The sequence below is a fragment of the Poromitra crassiceps genome, assembly GCF_964638095.1.
Source record: "Poromitra crassiceps genome assembly, chromosome: 1".
Lineage (NCBI taxonomy): Eukaryota > Metazoa > Chordata > Actinopteri > Beryciformes > Melamphaidae > Poromitra > Poromitra crassiceps.
Window position 1 is genome coordinate 69,085,357 of NC_139623.1, and position 14,262 is coordinate 69,099,618.

General features: G+C 46.4%; 1 protein-coding gene across 1 annotated transcript in view; it reads right to left on the bottom strand.

Moving 5' to 3' along the window:
* Nucleotides 1-14,262, bottom strand: part of fryb (furry homolog b) — a gene marked incomplete at its 5' end in the record, with an annotated part of 215,811 nt that overhangs the window by 102,869 nt on the left and 98,680 nt on the right. Inside the window, 3 exons of the mRNA XM_083643518.1 lie at nucleotides 13,050-13,239; nucleotides 13,621-13,880; nucleotides 14,055-14,141. Coding sequence (XP_083499644.1) covers nucleotides 13,050-13,239; nucleotides 13,621-13,880; nucleotides 14,055-14,141 — 537 coding nt within the window. The remainder of the gene's footprint in view (nucleotides 1-13,049; nucleotides 13,240-13,620; nucleotides 13,881-14,054; nucleotides 14,142-14,262) is intronic.

The window sequence follows — 14,262 nt, forward strand, 5'->3', positions numbered from 1 at the left end:
CAGACTTGGTACCTGTACCATATGTATTTTTTCTGTGTGTTTTGAAGTAAACGATTCATGTTAAAACGCAGCTATTGGAGTGGAACTGAATTATTTTACTATGCGCGTCACAGTGTTTTCCTCTCATGTTTAGCCCCTCGCGGCTTTTTTGGACTGCCTACAGCCGCAATATTTAGTCAAAGAAAACTACCTTTACATCCAATGTGTTGATCTACGGAAATGAACTGCATCAGTTTCACACGGATTCCTTGGATCGCATCAGGACGCTTTGGATCTTCAAGGAAACATTGTATCGTCTGAGCCACTCAGCCACCGCTGTATTGGAGGGCGGACGGGACGTCCCATTCATTCACAAATCTGCTGCACGATCAAAGGCCCGGGCCGACGGCAACCAGCGCAGCAACAGAAGCGGTATGTTATGTTGTAACTTTGTGGCAATTCTTGCTGTGTGTTGTTTTGTTTGAACACAGTGTGATTTTGCTACTAGGCTACTGCTTGTCCATTGGGGACGTGATGTTGCTCGCTTGTGTTGGTTGCTGTTATTGATGATGCTCATGGCAGCAGTGGATTGATTGATGGTTTATTGGACTGTGTGGATTCTTGCTGTATTTGTTGTGGGTTTGCTGTTGGGAAACAAGTGGATATGCCTGGTTCAGACATCAATGGCTCAGAAATGGATGAACAAAAAAGAGAAAGCAAACTCACTCCCAAGGCTTTGGCAAACAAAATTGAAACACTCCAGAAAGAGCGTCAGTTCAACGTCCACAAAATTAAAGGTCTAACAAAGGAATTGAAGGATCTCATGGAAAAGGATGAAAATGCATCACAGGTGCGACATCAACTTGAGAATGTAATTAAAATGGTTGAAAGAGCTACCCTGGCACATGAAGCTGTGATTATTTTGCTTCCTGAAGAGGAACAGGAAAAACAAAATGTATGGTTTGCCAATGTACTAAAATGCAATGAATTTGTGGAGGATGTGAAACAATGGCTTGTTGAAACTGGGAGACAAAGTAAGACAGCAGTTGCTACAGATGATGTCATCTTTCACAGTGAGGTTGTGCCGGATGTGTCTCATGGTGCATTACACTCAAGGCAAAATGTGGGAACCTCTATCTCACAGGATGACATTGGACCAAATGACAGCATATCAAATCAAGGAAGCAGGCGGAGCTCTGCTGGAACTAGGTCCAGTGTCTCAACGACGTCATCAGCACGTATCAAAGCGGAGGCAGACGTGGCCGCTCTCATGGCACGACAAAGGCTATTAAAGGACAAGCATGCTATAGAAGAACAAGAGGAACAGTTGAGGAAAAGGAAGGAGCAGCTTGAACTTGAAGTGGAAATAGCTGCTACGATGGCTAAAGTGAGTGTGCTAAGAGCCTCTGGAGGATCTCATGCTGCAAGCAAGGCATCAGTGAAATCAAATGGCATGGACTTTTATTTGAAGAGGGGACAAACCACAGTCCAGTCACTCCGTGCTGAGGCGGCACCGTTTGTGTCTGATACAAACATGGCGTCAAGTGGCCAGCCCGATTCCCATGTTTTGGGTGCAAGATCAAAAATTCAGCCCACTTCATCAGGATTCTCTGGGGCTAAGAAACATCCTAGTGCCATTCAAACCACTCAGGCACCGCCATCGCTTCAGCATCAAAGCAGCCAGCAGGGAGCAGCACTGGTGTCAAGCAGCCAGCAGGGAGCAGCACTGGTGTCAAGCAGCCAGCAGGGAGCAGCACTGGTGTCAAGCAGCCAGCAGCCAACAGCACTGGTGTCAAACAGTAACATAATTACAGTGTTGGAAAAACAAAACGAAATAACCGCCTTGTTAGTCCAGCAACAGTCTCTTTCCTTCTTACCAAAAAGAGACATTCAGGTTTTTGACGGTGACCCTTTGCAATATCACACATTCATAAGAGCTTTTGAGCACAGCATTGAAGAGAAAACTGACAACCCTAAAGATTGCTTATACTTCCTCGAACAGTACACCAGGGGGCAGCCTAGGGAGCTGGTCCGGAGCTGTCACCATATGGCGCAGGATAGAGGATATGTAAAGGCTAAGCACTTGCTACAAGAGCATTTTGGTAACATACAGAAGATTGCTTCCGCCTACATGGAAAGGGCTCTTTCATGGCCACTAATCAAACCAGAAGATGTGGGAGCTCTGCAGGCATACAGTCTCTTTTTACGAGGCTGTTGCAACGCCATGGAGGAGGTGGAGTACATGTACGAGCTGGACATGCCTGCCAATATGCTAACCATCATAAGGAAGTTGCCTTACAAACACAGGGACAGATGGAGAACTGTGGCCTGTGAGTTGCAGGAAAGGTGTGGCCGGAGAGCTATGTTTATTGACATTGTTGACTTCATTGAACGACAAGTGAAGATAGCAAGTGATCCACTGTTTGGCGATATACGGGACCCTCCATCAATTGCAGCAACTAAGGATGTGAGGAAACCTCCGTTTCAACCTCGTTTGAGGACTAAAGGGAGTAGCTTTGCTACCACCATTGCTACAGTAGAAAGAAAAGAATATGGATCATCTGGTACGATGGCTTGCCTGTGTTGTGAGGGTCAGCATACATTGGATATGTGCCCTCAATTGGAAAAGCGGGTGCATAGCGAGAAAATAGCTTTCTTGAAAGAACACGGTGTGTGCTTTGGCTGCATGTGCATTGGGCACATGAGTAGAGACTGCAGAAAGCGCTTGTCATGCAAGGTATGCAGTCTGAGGCACCCTAGCATTCTTCATGTATACCCTAAAGAGAAAGAAGTGGATTCAGTGCAAGCCAGAGGTGGACCTGAGACGGCATTGGGCTGTGCTCTCATTTCAGTTCAAACCAGTGGTCTAACAGGGGCCGGTGAGCCAGACTGTACTCTCTCCATAGTACCAGTTCAAGTCAAGCCGAAGAAGGGGCATGAGACAGTGATTACGTATGCCTTCCTGGATCCTGGGAGCTCAGCATCGTTCTGTACGGAGCGACTAATGACCAAGCTGAAGCTCAGGGGAAGAAGAACAGGCATTCTACTTAAGACCATGGGGCAGGAGAAAGTCGTTGGAAGCCACATTGTTTCAAATTTGGAAGTGGCAGGATTAGACAGCGACCATTTTTGTGAGCTGCCTGATATCTACACACAGAAGAACATGCCAGTACATCGAGGCAACATCCCTCGACAGAAAGACCTTCAAAGATGGCCACACCTGAAGCACATACAAATAACGGAGATTGATTCAGGGATTGACCTGTTGATTGGAACCAATGTTCCCCAGGCATTGGAGCCATGGCAAGTGGTTCAGAGTGTAGACGGGGGCCCATACGCAATCAAAACTATGTTGGGTTGGACCGTGAATGGACCTCTCAGGGGTTATGAAGTTACTTGTGGAATGCCAGATGTCCGAGTCAATAGGATCTCTGTCGCAAGCCTAGATGATCTGTGGAAGCAGCAGCTAAAGGCCGATTTTCCAGAATGCAGTCAAGATGAGCAGATGGGATTGTCAAGGGAGGACGGTCATTTTATGGAGTACGTCACAAAGTCTGCTAAGTTGATGGATGGCCATTACAGTATTGGCTTACCTTTGAGGAAAAGGGATGTTAACATGCCAAACAACAGGAGAGTTGCAGAACAGCGCACTCTGAGCCTCAAGAGGAGGTTTGACAAAGATGCATCATTTCATGCTGATTACACTGTTTTCATGAATGACATCATCTACAAGGGGTATGCAGAGAAAATGCCTGCTGAAGATCTGGAACGCAGTGACGGAAGGGTCTGGTATATACCACATCACGGTGTATACCACCCAACGAAGAAAAAGATCAGGGTCGTGTTCGACTGTGGAGCTACGTTCCAGGGAACATCTTTGAATGCACAGCTCCTACAGGGACCAGATCTGACCAGCACGCTGATTGGAGTCATGACGCGATTCAGAAAGGAGCCTGTTGTGCTCATGGCAGACATCGAGGCCATGTTTCTTCAAGTTAGAGTACCAGCTGAAGATTCTGATCTGTTGAGGTTTCTCTGGTGGCCGGCTGGAGATCATCATCAGGACCTGGTAGAGCACAGAATGGTTGTACATCTGTTCGGAGCTACATCCTCACCCAGCTGTGCAAGTTTTGCCCTTAGAAAGTGTGCAGAGGACCATCGGGAGCAGTTCAACCCCAATGTAGTTGACACAGTCCTGCACAATTTCTATGTTGATGATTGCCTTGCATCTGTGGATTCTGAAGAGGAGGCCATAGCACTCTGTCAAGACCTTTGTGCCCTTTGTGCTAAAGGGGGATTTCAACTCACAAAGTGGATTAGCAACCGACGCAACGTGCTAGCGGCTATACCTCCAAAGGAGAGAGCGAAGGAAGTCAAGGATCTGGACTTGGACAACGACACACTTCCTGTGGAAAGAGCATTGGGCGTTCAGTGGTGTGTTCAGTCAGATGTCTTTAAATTCAAAATCATGATCAAAGACAGACCCTTGACGAGAAGAGGCATCCTCTCCACAGTCAGTTCGATATATGATCCCTTAGGAATCTTGGCACCTGTTGTTCTATCTGCTAAAAAGATTCTTCAAGACCTGTGTAGAAAGGAGCTTGGCTGGGACGATGCTATACCGGCATCAGCTGCACAAGAGTGGACGGAATGGCTGAAGGAGCTCTGTCATCTTGAAGATTTTAAAGTGGATAGATGTCTGAAACCGATGGACTTTGGTGAAGCCGTTTCAGCTCAGTTGCACCACTTTGCAGATGCAAGTCAAAGCGGCTATGGAACAGTGACATATTTGTTGCTACACAACATCCACAGACAAGTGCACTGCACATTCATAATGGGGAAAGCCAGAGTAGCCCCATTGAAACCAATCACCATCCCTCGTATGGAGCTGACAGCTGCCATGGTGGCAAGTCGAATGGACAGGATGTGGAGGAAGGAGCTCCAAATGCAACTTCAGGACTCAGTCTTTTGGACAGATAGTACTTCCGTACTGAAGTACATCCAGAATGAGACCTCGAGGTTTCGAACCTTCGTCGCCAACAGGGTGTCTAAGATACTCAGCGCATCCAGTCCGTCTCAGTGGAGGTACGTTAACACCAACAGCAATCCTGCTGATTTGGCCTCCAGGGGAGTAACTGTGGAGTCGCTGTTGAAAGACAACACGTGGGTTTCTGGACCTCAGTTCCTCATTGGACCTGAAGATGAGTGGCCTGTAAATCCTGATGGCTCTGGAGGAATCTGCTTGGATGATCCTGAAGTCAAGACGAGTTTGGTGGTGAATGCTGTGCAGGCTGAAGAAGAGATGGATGCAGTAACCCGTTTGATCACTCACTTCTCATCTTGGCTACATCTGAAGAAGATGGTTGGTTGGATCCTGAAGTTTAAGAGCCTGCTACTGAGTCTTAGTCGGAAGAGGAAACAATTGAGTGTAACTCTTGCTCAGTCTGGCATGGATAAGGACCAACAGGACAGAGAGATGAAGAAGGAGATGGAGAGTATCAAGAATCATGCTGTCAGTGGTTTCCTTTCAATTAAGGAACTCAGGAAAGCTGAGATGGAGATCATCTGTTTCTGTCAAAGGAAGAGGTATCCAGATGAATTCAGCAGCTTGCTCAAAGGAGACAGTGTGAAAAGAACTAGCCACATCTACAAGCTCAATCCAGTTCTTAAAGATGGTGTACTTAGAGTTGGAGGACGGCTAAGTAGGGCAGCTATGCCTGAAGAATCAAAACATCCTGCCATATTGGCGAAAGACCTTCACCTTTCTGACATCATTCTTCAGCACATACATCAAGAAGTGGGACATGGTGGTCGTAACCACATGTTATCTAGGCTGCGGCAAAGATACTGGATTCCAGGAGCAAGTGTGGCCATAAGGAGAGTTTTGTCCAAGTGTATTGTCTGTCGGCGACTGCATGCAACTCCAGGTCACCAGCAGATGGCAGATTTACCTCGGGACAGAGTTTCTCCAGATGAACCTCCATTCACCCATGTTGGAGTGGATTACTTTGGACCCTTTGAGGTTAAACGAGGAAGGAGTATGTTGAAGAAGTATGGAGTTCTCTTCACATGCTTAACAGTAAGAGCCATCCACATTGAAGTGGCATCCTCATTGGATACAGATGCTTTCATTAATGCTCTTCGACGCTTTATAGCACGACGTGGACAAGTACAGGAATTACGCTCCGATAATGGAACCAACTTTGTCGGAGCGGAGCGTGTACTGAGGGAGGCTTTGGAAGGTTGGAATCTGGCTCAGATCAACAACGCCCTCCTTCAGAAAGGAATAAAGTGGATTTTCAATCCCCCTACTGGATCACATCATGGCGGAGTATGGGAACGGATGATTAGATCTGTGAGGAAGGTCTTGAATTCTACCCTGAAGGTGCAGAACCTTGACGAAGAGGGTCTTCACACAGTTCTATGCGAAGTGGAAGCTATCATCAACAGCCGTCCCATTACTAGAGCATCCACTGATCCCAATGACTTGGAAGCATTAACTCCTAACCATCTTTTGTTGCTTAAGACCAAGCCATCTTTGCCACCGGGACAGTTTCATAAGGAGGACATATACGCTCGTCGCAGATGGAGACAAGTTCAGTACATGTCGGACTTGTTTTGGAAACGATGGATCAGGGAATATTTGCCTCTGCTGCAGGAACGTCAGAAGTGGTCAAGTGTCAAGCGCAACTTTGTTCCCGGAGATGTTGTGCTCATTGTTGATGACTTAGCACCTCGCAACTCTTGGCTTACAGGAAGGATTGTGCAAACCATCCCAGACAGAAGAGGACTTGTCCGTATGGTGCGGATCAAGACCAAAACCAGCTGTCTGGACAGGCCGATCACCAAGGTTTGCCTTCTACAGGAAGCAGAAGAGTCGTGAGGACATCTGTCTGAAGGACACCTTTGAACTTCATAGACATTGACTTTGACATTGACACATGGACATTGACGACATTTTTTCTGACTTAACTGACTAAGTGATTGTAATAAAGATCACTCCTTACTAGGCTGCGGAACTTTCCCATTTTTGTTTTTTGTCTAAGGAAGAAAGAACATTTTCAAAAAAGGACATTTTCAAAAGGGACATTTATACAAAAAAAAAAATAACGAAAAAAAACAAACTATTGCATTTTTTGAGCTTTTCTTGTCGTCTCCTACATAATGTGTAATTATTGTGTAATTATTGGATAATTAAGGGGCCGGAATGTAGGAGCTGTAAGACTCCTGTGTTTTCTACACTCATTATTATTCACTGTCATGGTGGTGGGCGTGGTCACCACGGGCTGGGTGTGAGTGGTGGTGATAATGATTGTCTTCACCTGTTCACCTGTTTGTGCATTGTCAGAGAGAGAGGGGGTGAGCTTGGGAGTGGATACTTTTCTTTGACCGCATTTATACACACAAAATCAGACTTGGTACCTGTACCATATGTATTTTTTCTGTGTGTTTTGAAGTAAACGATTCATGTTAAAACGCAGCTATTGGAGTGGAACTGAATTATTTTACTATGCGCGTCACAGTGTTTTCCTCTCATGTTTAGCCCCTCGCGGCTTTTTTGGACTGCCTACAGCCGCAATACTAGAGATGATGATTTTCAGGGAGAAGTTCACAAACTCTTTGACCAGTTCCTGCAGAGAGGCTACCCACGAGATGTCTTGGAGAAAGCATTAGATAGAGCCTCGGAGAAAAGCAGAAATGAGTTGTTAACAAAGGATAAAGCCAAAAAACAAAAAGCATTTCCATGTGTATTCAATACTACCTGTTCACCACTAGGTCGTGACATTTGCACTATAGTGAAAAAGCATTGGAATGTCCTGTCTGTTGATGATACTGGAAAGCAGATCTTTGACTCTCTTCCCCTTTTCTCCTTTTCCAGAGCCAAGAATGTTCGGGACACACTAGTGCATGCAGACTCACACAGAAAACTCACCCACCAGAGACGTCTGGACAATGCCACAGGCTTTTTCCCATGCCGCAATTGTGCTGCCTGTTCTAATGGTAAAAAGGTTAACACCTTTACCAGCTTTGCCACTAAAAAGGAGTACAAAATAAAGAAAATGATAACATGCAGTTCCACTAATGTGGTCTATTTAATCATATGCATCAAATGTGGTATCCAATACTGTGGCAAGACTAAGAGACAGTTGAGAATCAGAATCAATGAGCATAAGAGCTCTATTCGCCGTGCTGACCCCAAATCAGGTGTAGCAAGGCACTTTGCCGATGGCAATCATTCTCTTTCTGACCTAGCTTTTTGTGGCATTGATACAATTTTTCCAAAACGTCGTGGTGGCAATGTCGACCAAGCACTGTTACAGTGCGAGTGTAAATGGATCTATTATCTTAAAACATTGCATCCCAATGGCTTGAATGAAGAACTCGAAATGGCCTGCTTTTTGTGAATGTCTGTATGCACTACTAGTCCCATGGCCTATAATCTAATAATGTATATACTTACCTTTATACCTCTGGTTCATGTATAGGTATGGACATGTGATTGGTTGATTGATTGATGTGATTTGTCTGACATGAGCTAGCTGTGCTGATTACCTGCCCCATGTGAGGCTACTCCAGGTGTGCCTAATCAAGCTCTCCAGCTTGATTGAGAACTCTACAAAGACACTGCCACCACGGCCGCCCAGTACTGCACTGACGATAGTCCAACTAGGACTGAAACGTTTGCTGCCAATTTGTGCCGATCCTCAATAAAATGGATCTGATTTTTTAAGACCTTGTCTTGTCTATAGTTCTGTGTGCGAGTCCTCCACTGCTTGTTACTGTATCTTATCTGACTGCCGCACCAGAAGCAAGAATCATTAGGACCGATGTCAAGCGCGCAGCTCTCTTCATGCTCAGTAAGAAATAACTTCTGCCATTAAATCATTTCCATCAGGCAAAGCTGCCGGACCGGATGGATTCGGTGCAGAATTTTACAAGAAATTCTGTGACATCCTCGCCCCACTCCTCCTTAGAATGTCATTTAAAAAAAGGGGAAGGAGGAAGTAGACCCGGCCAGCTACAGATCCATAGCGCTCCAGAATTCTGACAGGAAGATAATCACTAAAACGCTGGCTACCCGTCTAAATAAACATTTGTCATCCATTATTCATCCCGACCAGACAGGGTTCATCCCCAACAGGTTCTCTTTCTCCAATGTCAGACGTCTCCTCAACACCATGTATGCAGATCATAGTAAGACCAACGGTGCAGCCATTCTATCACTTGATGCGCAGAAGGCGTTCGATCAGGTTGAGTGGCCTTATATGTTTGAGTCATTGCACAGATTCGGGTTTGGCGAGTCATTTATATCCTGGGTGAAGCTCATCTACGCTAGTCCAACAAGTTCAGTTATAACCAATGGTGACAAGTCAACCAGTTTTCCATTGCTTTGCTCATTCCAGCGGGGTTGCCCTCTCTCGCCGGCCCTCTTTGCCGTCACGCTCGAGCCCCTTGCCCTAAAAATACGTAGTCACCCAAGTCTTGCAGGCCTGACCATCGGAGGCATGAGACACACATCAGTTTGTATGCCGACGATGTAATACTATACCTACACAATTCAGAGAAATCTATCTTCCCCCTCCTAAAATTAATCACCTCATTCGGTAAACTGTCCGGATACACGATTAACTGGACAGAGTGATTTTATGCCTCTCTCTGATGTCTTCACTCCCAGTTTCCTGGAAAATCTCCCATTAAAATTGGCAAAAGACCGCCTCACCTATTTTGGCTTGACCATACCCAGAGATCCTAAACTAATATTTAAGTTGAACTTTGCGGACTTCGTTTCAGAACTCAAGCAGTGTATAGAAAACTGGAAAATCCTGCCCCTCTCCATGATTGGCCGTATGAACTCAGTTAAGATGGTTTCTCTTCATAGGTTCCTTTATCTTTGTCAAAATCTTCCCAGCTTTCTCACATCAGCTTTTTTCAAATAACTGGATTCTGTAATTCTGTCCTACATCTGGAACTACAAGAACCACAGAATTTCGAAAACTCACTTGCAAAGACACACGTCTGAGGGAGGACTGGCCTTACCAGTATTTAGACACTACTACTGGGCTGCCAATGTTAGGGCTCTGATGTACTGGCATCAAGGGACTCCGGGCAACTTAGCTTCCGGGGCCCCCCTGTGGCTGAAAATGGACGCTAGTGGTAAGCGCTGTCGCCTCACAGCTAGAAGGTCCTGGGTTCGATTCCCACCTGGGACGCTGTGAGCACTGAAGTGCGTGCCCGTCCGCATGTCCTCGAGTGCCCACCGCCCGGGTGGGGTCGTCAAAAGGGCATTTCTGTGTGGAGTTTGCATGTTCTCCCCGTGCCCCCTGGGGGTTTCCTTCATATAGGAACACCACAGCAAAACATGCAATATCCTGGCGTGATCCTCCCACGTGCTATGTCCTACCGGTGAAGCTTCCCCTGTCAGGTGAAAAGAAGCGGCTGGCTACTGCCCATGTCTCGGAGGAAGCATGGAGCCAGTTTCGGCTCTCCCCAGATCGTCAGAGGGTGGAGCACCAACCAGGACAAATACATTTAAATTAGCACTAATGGGGGATAAAACTGGGATAAAAAATCTGAAAAAAAAAGAAGAAGAAGCCTAGGACCTTAGAAAATGTAAATTTAAGGTTTATCATGAAAAACTGTCAGAATTTTAAACCAAAGTAGGAGTGTTTTGAGTCTGCCGGATGTTTCTGTTCACCCACCAATCTGTTTCAATCACTCTTTTTTGGCTCCATGGTCGGACAGAAACTACCATGCCTGGAGTGAGAATGGGCTAGTTTCTATCAAAGACCTTTACATAGATGGTCATTTTGCATCTTTTGATCTACTGAAGCGGAAGTTTGAGTTGCCTGGCACAAGCTGGTTCAGATTCCTGCAAAGCAGAAATTATGTTCGATCCAATATTCACACCTTTGAGGTGCTCCTAAAGGAACATGCTTTTTTTGATGTATTGCTGAGCCCTCCCCACTCCAAGCATCTTATCTCCAGATTTGTCTGTCTGTTTGACAACTGCAACACGGCCTCTACAGAGAGGATTAGAGAAGCGTGGCAGGGAGAGCTTGGTATTGATTTATCTGACATTATATGGGAAGAAGTTTGTCTGTGGTACAACTCTGCTCAGTTAATAGTAGGTACCAGCTGATTCAATTTAAAGTGGCTCACCGTCTTCACTATTCTAAGCATAAATTGCACAAGTTCTTCTCCTCTGTCTCTCCACTGTGTGACAGATGTCAGGTGTCAGAGGGCACTCTGTCTCATGCCTTCTGGTTCTGCCCTTCACTGATGGGATTTTGGGCCAGAATATTTGACTGGTACTCTAAGGCCTACAAAGCCATCTTCAGCTGCTCGGAGACCTCTCTGGGCTTCCCCACAGCTGTGCAGCAGTCTCTGACACTGGGAACAACTGTTGCCAAAAAACGTATTCTGAAAAAATGGAAGTCCCCCTCTTCACCTTCTTTCCAACTGTGGTTGACGGACATGAGTTCTGTTATAAGAATGGAGAGGCTCAGATCCCTGAGAACCAATTTGGCATCTGTTTCTAACCTACCTCGACGAGGTGGGGGGCTGTGGATGACCTGCCCGACTAGTTCCTGTTGGACGCCTTGCGTGGGACCCCATGTGCAGCATCTCTTGCAAGCACATAAGCACTTTATATGGATGGTTATATGGATGGTAGCACCACATCACAATAACTGTTAACACATTGACTGCCAGCCGTTTTTTTCTTGCTGTAGGTAGCTTCTGCCAAGCCGTTTTTTGAGGATTGTGGCTCATTTTACAAGAGCCGAGGATTATTTTCTGCTTGGAGTTTGTGAACATACAATATCTCAAAAGTACTAATAGAATGTGTACTTTCTCTGTCTAAAAGAGTTAGTTTGTAGAGTTAGTAGTTATGTAAGCATTAGCAGTTGAATACAGCATGGTTTTAGCGTCAGAAAAAATATTCAGAGATAAACGGCTTTTTGTGAAATTCGATAGAACTGTCACTTTAACCATTCATTTTTGGCTCTCTCTCTCTCTCTCTCTCCCTCCCCCTCTCGCTCTCTCTCTCTCTCTCTCCCTTCCCCTCGCTCTCCCTCCCTCTCTCTCTCTCTCTCTCTCTCCCTCTCTCTCTCTCTCCCTCCCTCTCGGGAGGGAGACGCACTAGGTTTAATCCTAGTGAGAGGGGGAGAGGGAGAGAGAGAGAGAGAGAGAGAGAGAGGGAGGGAGGGAGAGAGAGAGAGCGAGAGAGAGAGAGAGAGAGAGGGAGAGAGCGAGAGGGAGAGTTGCTTCAACTCCTCCCTCTTCTTGGCTGCAGCGGCCGTCACAGTCTCAGTGCTTTGCTGCTGTCCTGTGCCTGTCTGCACGGCCGCTGTTTGAGGAAGTCGGCATGGACATCCTCCCTCCGTGTGTCTTCTCCTCCTTCCTCCTGGCTCTACAGCGGGCGTGTCAGAAGCGCGTTGCTGCTGCCTGCCTGCCTGCCTGCGTGCCTGCCTGCCTGCTTGCCTGCGTGCGGACGCTCCTTGTGCGAGTCAAGATGGGCCGGGGAATGCGTGGGCGATGGGCAGATGTTGATTCTGGCCTTTCTGAGGTGTTTCAAAGTGTGTTTCACCTATAATCTATTTTGCAAATCGCTCTCCGCTCTCTGTGTGCTGCTGCCTGCGCGGTCGCTCTCGGGCAAGACAAGTGTGGATTACTGTAAAATCGCCTCGCCATTTCCTTGAATGGCTTGCTCCCGCGGCAGTTTTTTCTTTGATTTCGCTCGTCTGGGGGAGCACTGTCAACACTTAGTGGGTCGGTAAAATAGATTATACACATTCAATACCTCCAATAATTGTATAGGAGACGTAAAAGGGATTGATCAACGCCCCACCGTCAAAAAAAAAAAAAAGATTTTTTTGACGTATCAATACGTCGCTGGCAGTCAACGGTTGGATTCTGCTTGACGTATCAATACGTCGTTGGCAGTTAACGTGTTAATACTATATGTATGTTTTTTGTTTTGTTTGTTTGTTGTTGTTGTTTTTTTCTTTCTCGTTTCCTGTGTCTGAGTTTGTTCGTCTGTTCATATTCTGTTAAAAAACAACACAGACCTTGTTGTCGTAGGTGACGCTGCCATCAGGCGTGGTGGCGGTGATCTCAGGTGTGGACGCTCTGAGGTGACCAGGGGACATGATGCTGGGCTTGGCCACGCCCAGACACAGGATCAGGTAGTTTCGCCACAGAGGGATGTAGCTGTCGCTAGAGCCTGCTGTGCTGGTCTTCTTAGCATTCACTGGGGTGCTGTAGAAAGACAGGCAAAGAAGGAGAACAGAGACATTGAATATTTTAATCTTTCATGTGTATATATCATTTGTTGTTTTGCCTCTACATCTCACTGTTGCTGGGTGTACTTGGATATATGCTTTGAGGACAGCAGTAACTTTAGATAGATTCATCCTATCTCTCCTTTTCTACTAGTGTAAGCCAAAAGTAACGTTACACTGGGGCTGTCCTTCAAGTATGTATCTGTGCTATGGCCATAGATATTCTGATCATTGGACCGCTTAATATTGGTTGTAATTTTGGTGATCTATGAATTTAAGCCTATTCTAATGTTGCAATCACTCAACGTGACCCTGGTAAATGCCTAGACTGTCACTGTAATGTGTGCTGCTCTCGTACTTGGGGTCCACCAGGGGCAGCAGCAGCTGTAGCCGTGTGAAGGCGTAGGGCCAGGCGTAGCCCAGGGCGATGGGGCAGTGCTTGGGCAGGTGCTCCTGGCGCAGGAAGCTGTGCAGACACAGCACCCAGGGGTCCTTCACACACTGGGCAAAAATCCACACATGGCTGGGGCTCTTCACATCGTAGGCACTGCTCACCAGCCGAGCCGTCCACTCCACCAGCCACTGGAGGTCAACATGGTGGCTCAGTGGCAGAGTGGACTGAGAAACATGGGAGAGAGGAGCGAGGAGAAGAGAAAAGAAGTGAAGAGAGCAAGGAGAGAAATATAAGACAAAGGATCTACACCAGCAAAAGAAGTGATGTTAGAAGTAGTATGAATCCAGATATTATTGATACACCCCAAACACTGATACACTTAGTAAAAGGGTGCTCACCGAGTCAGAGACAGCCACGTGAACAAAGCTGTCCATTACAGCTGGGCTCAGCTGGTCCATGATCTCTATCATGGGTTTGTCATCATCCTAGAGCCAAAGACATTTATACAAACAGCTCTTCTTACAGCAGCGTCACACAATGTGCAAATGCTCTATCTGTAATTACAGCCCCAGTCAAGATGGCTTCTTCCCTTCTGTCCTGCACTCT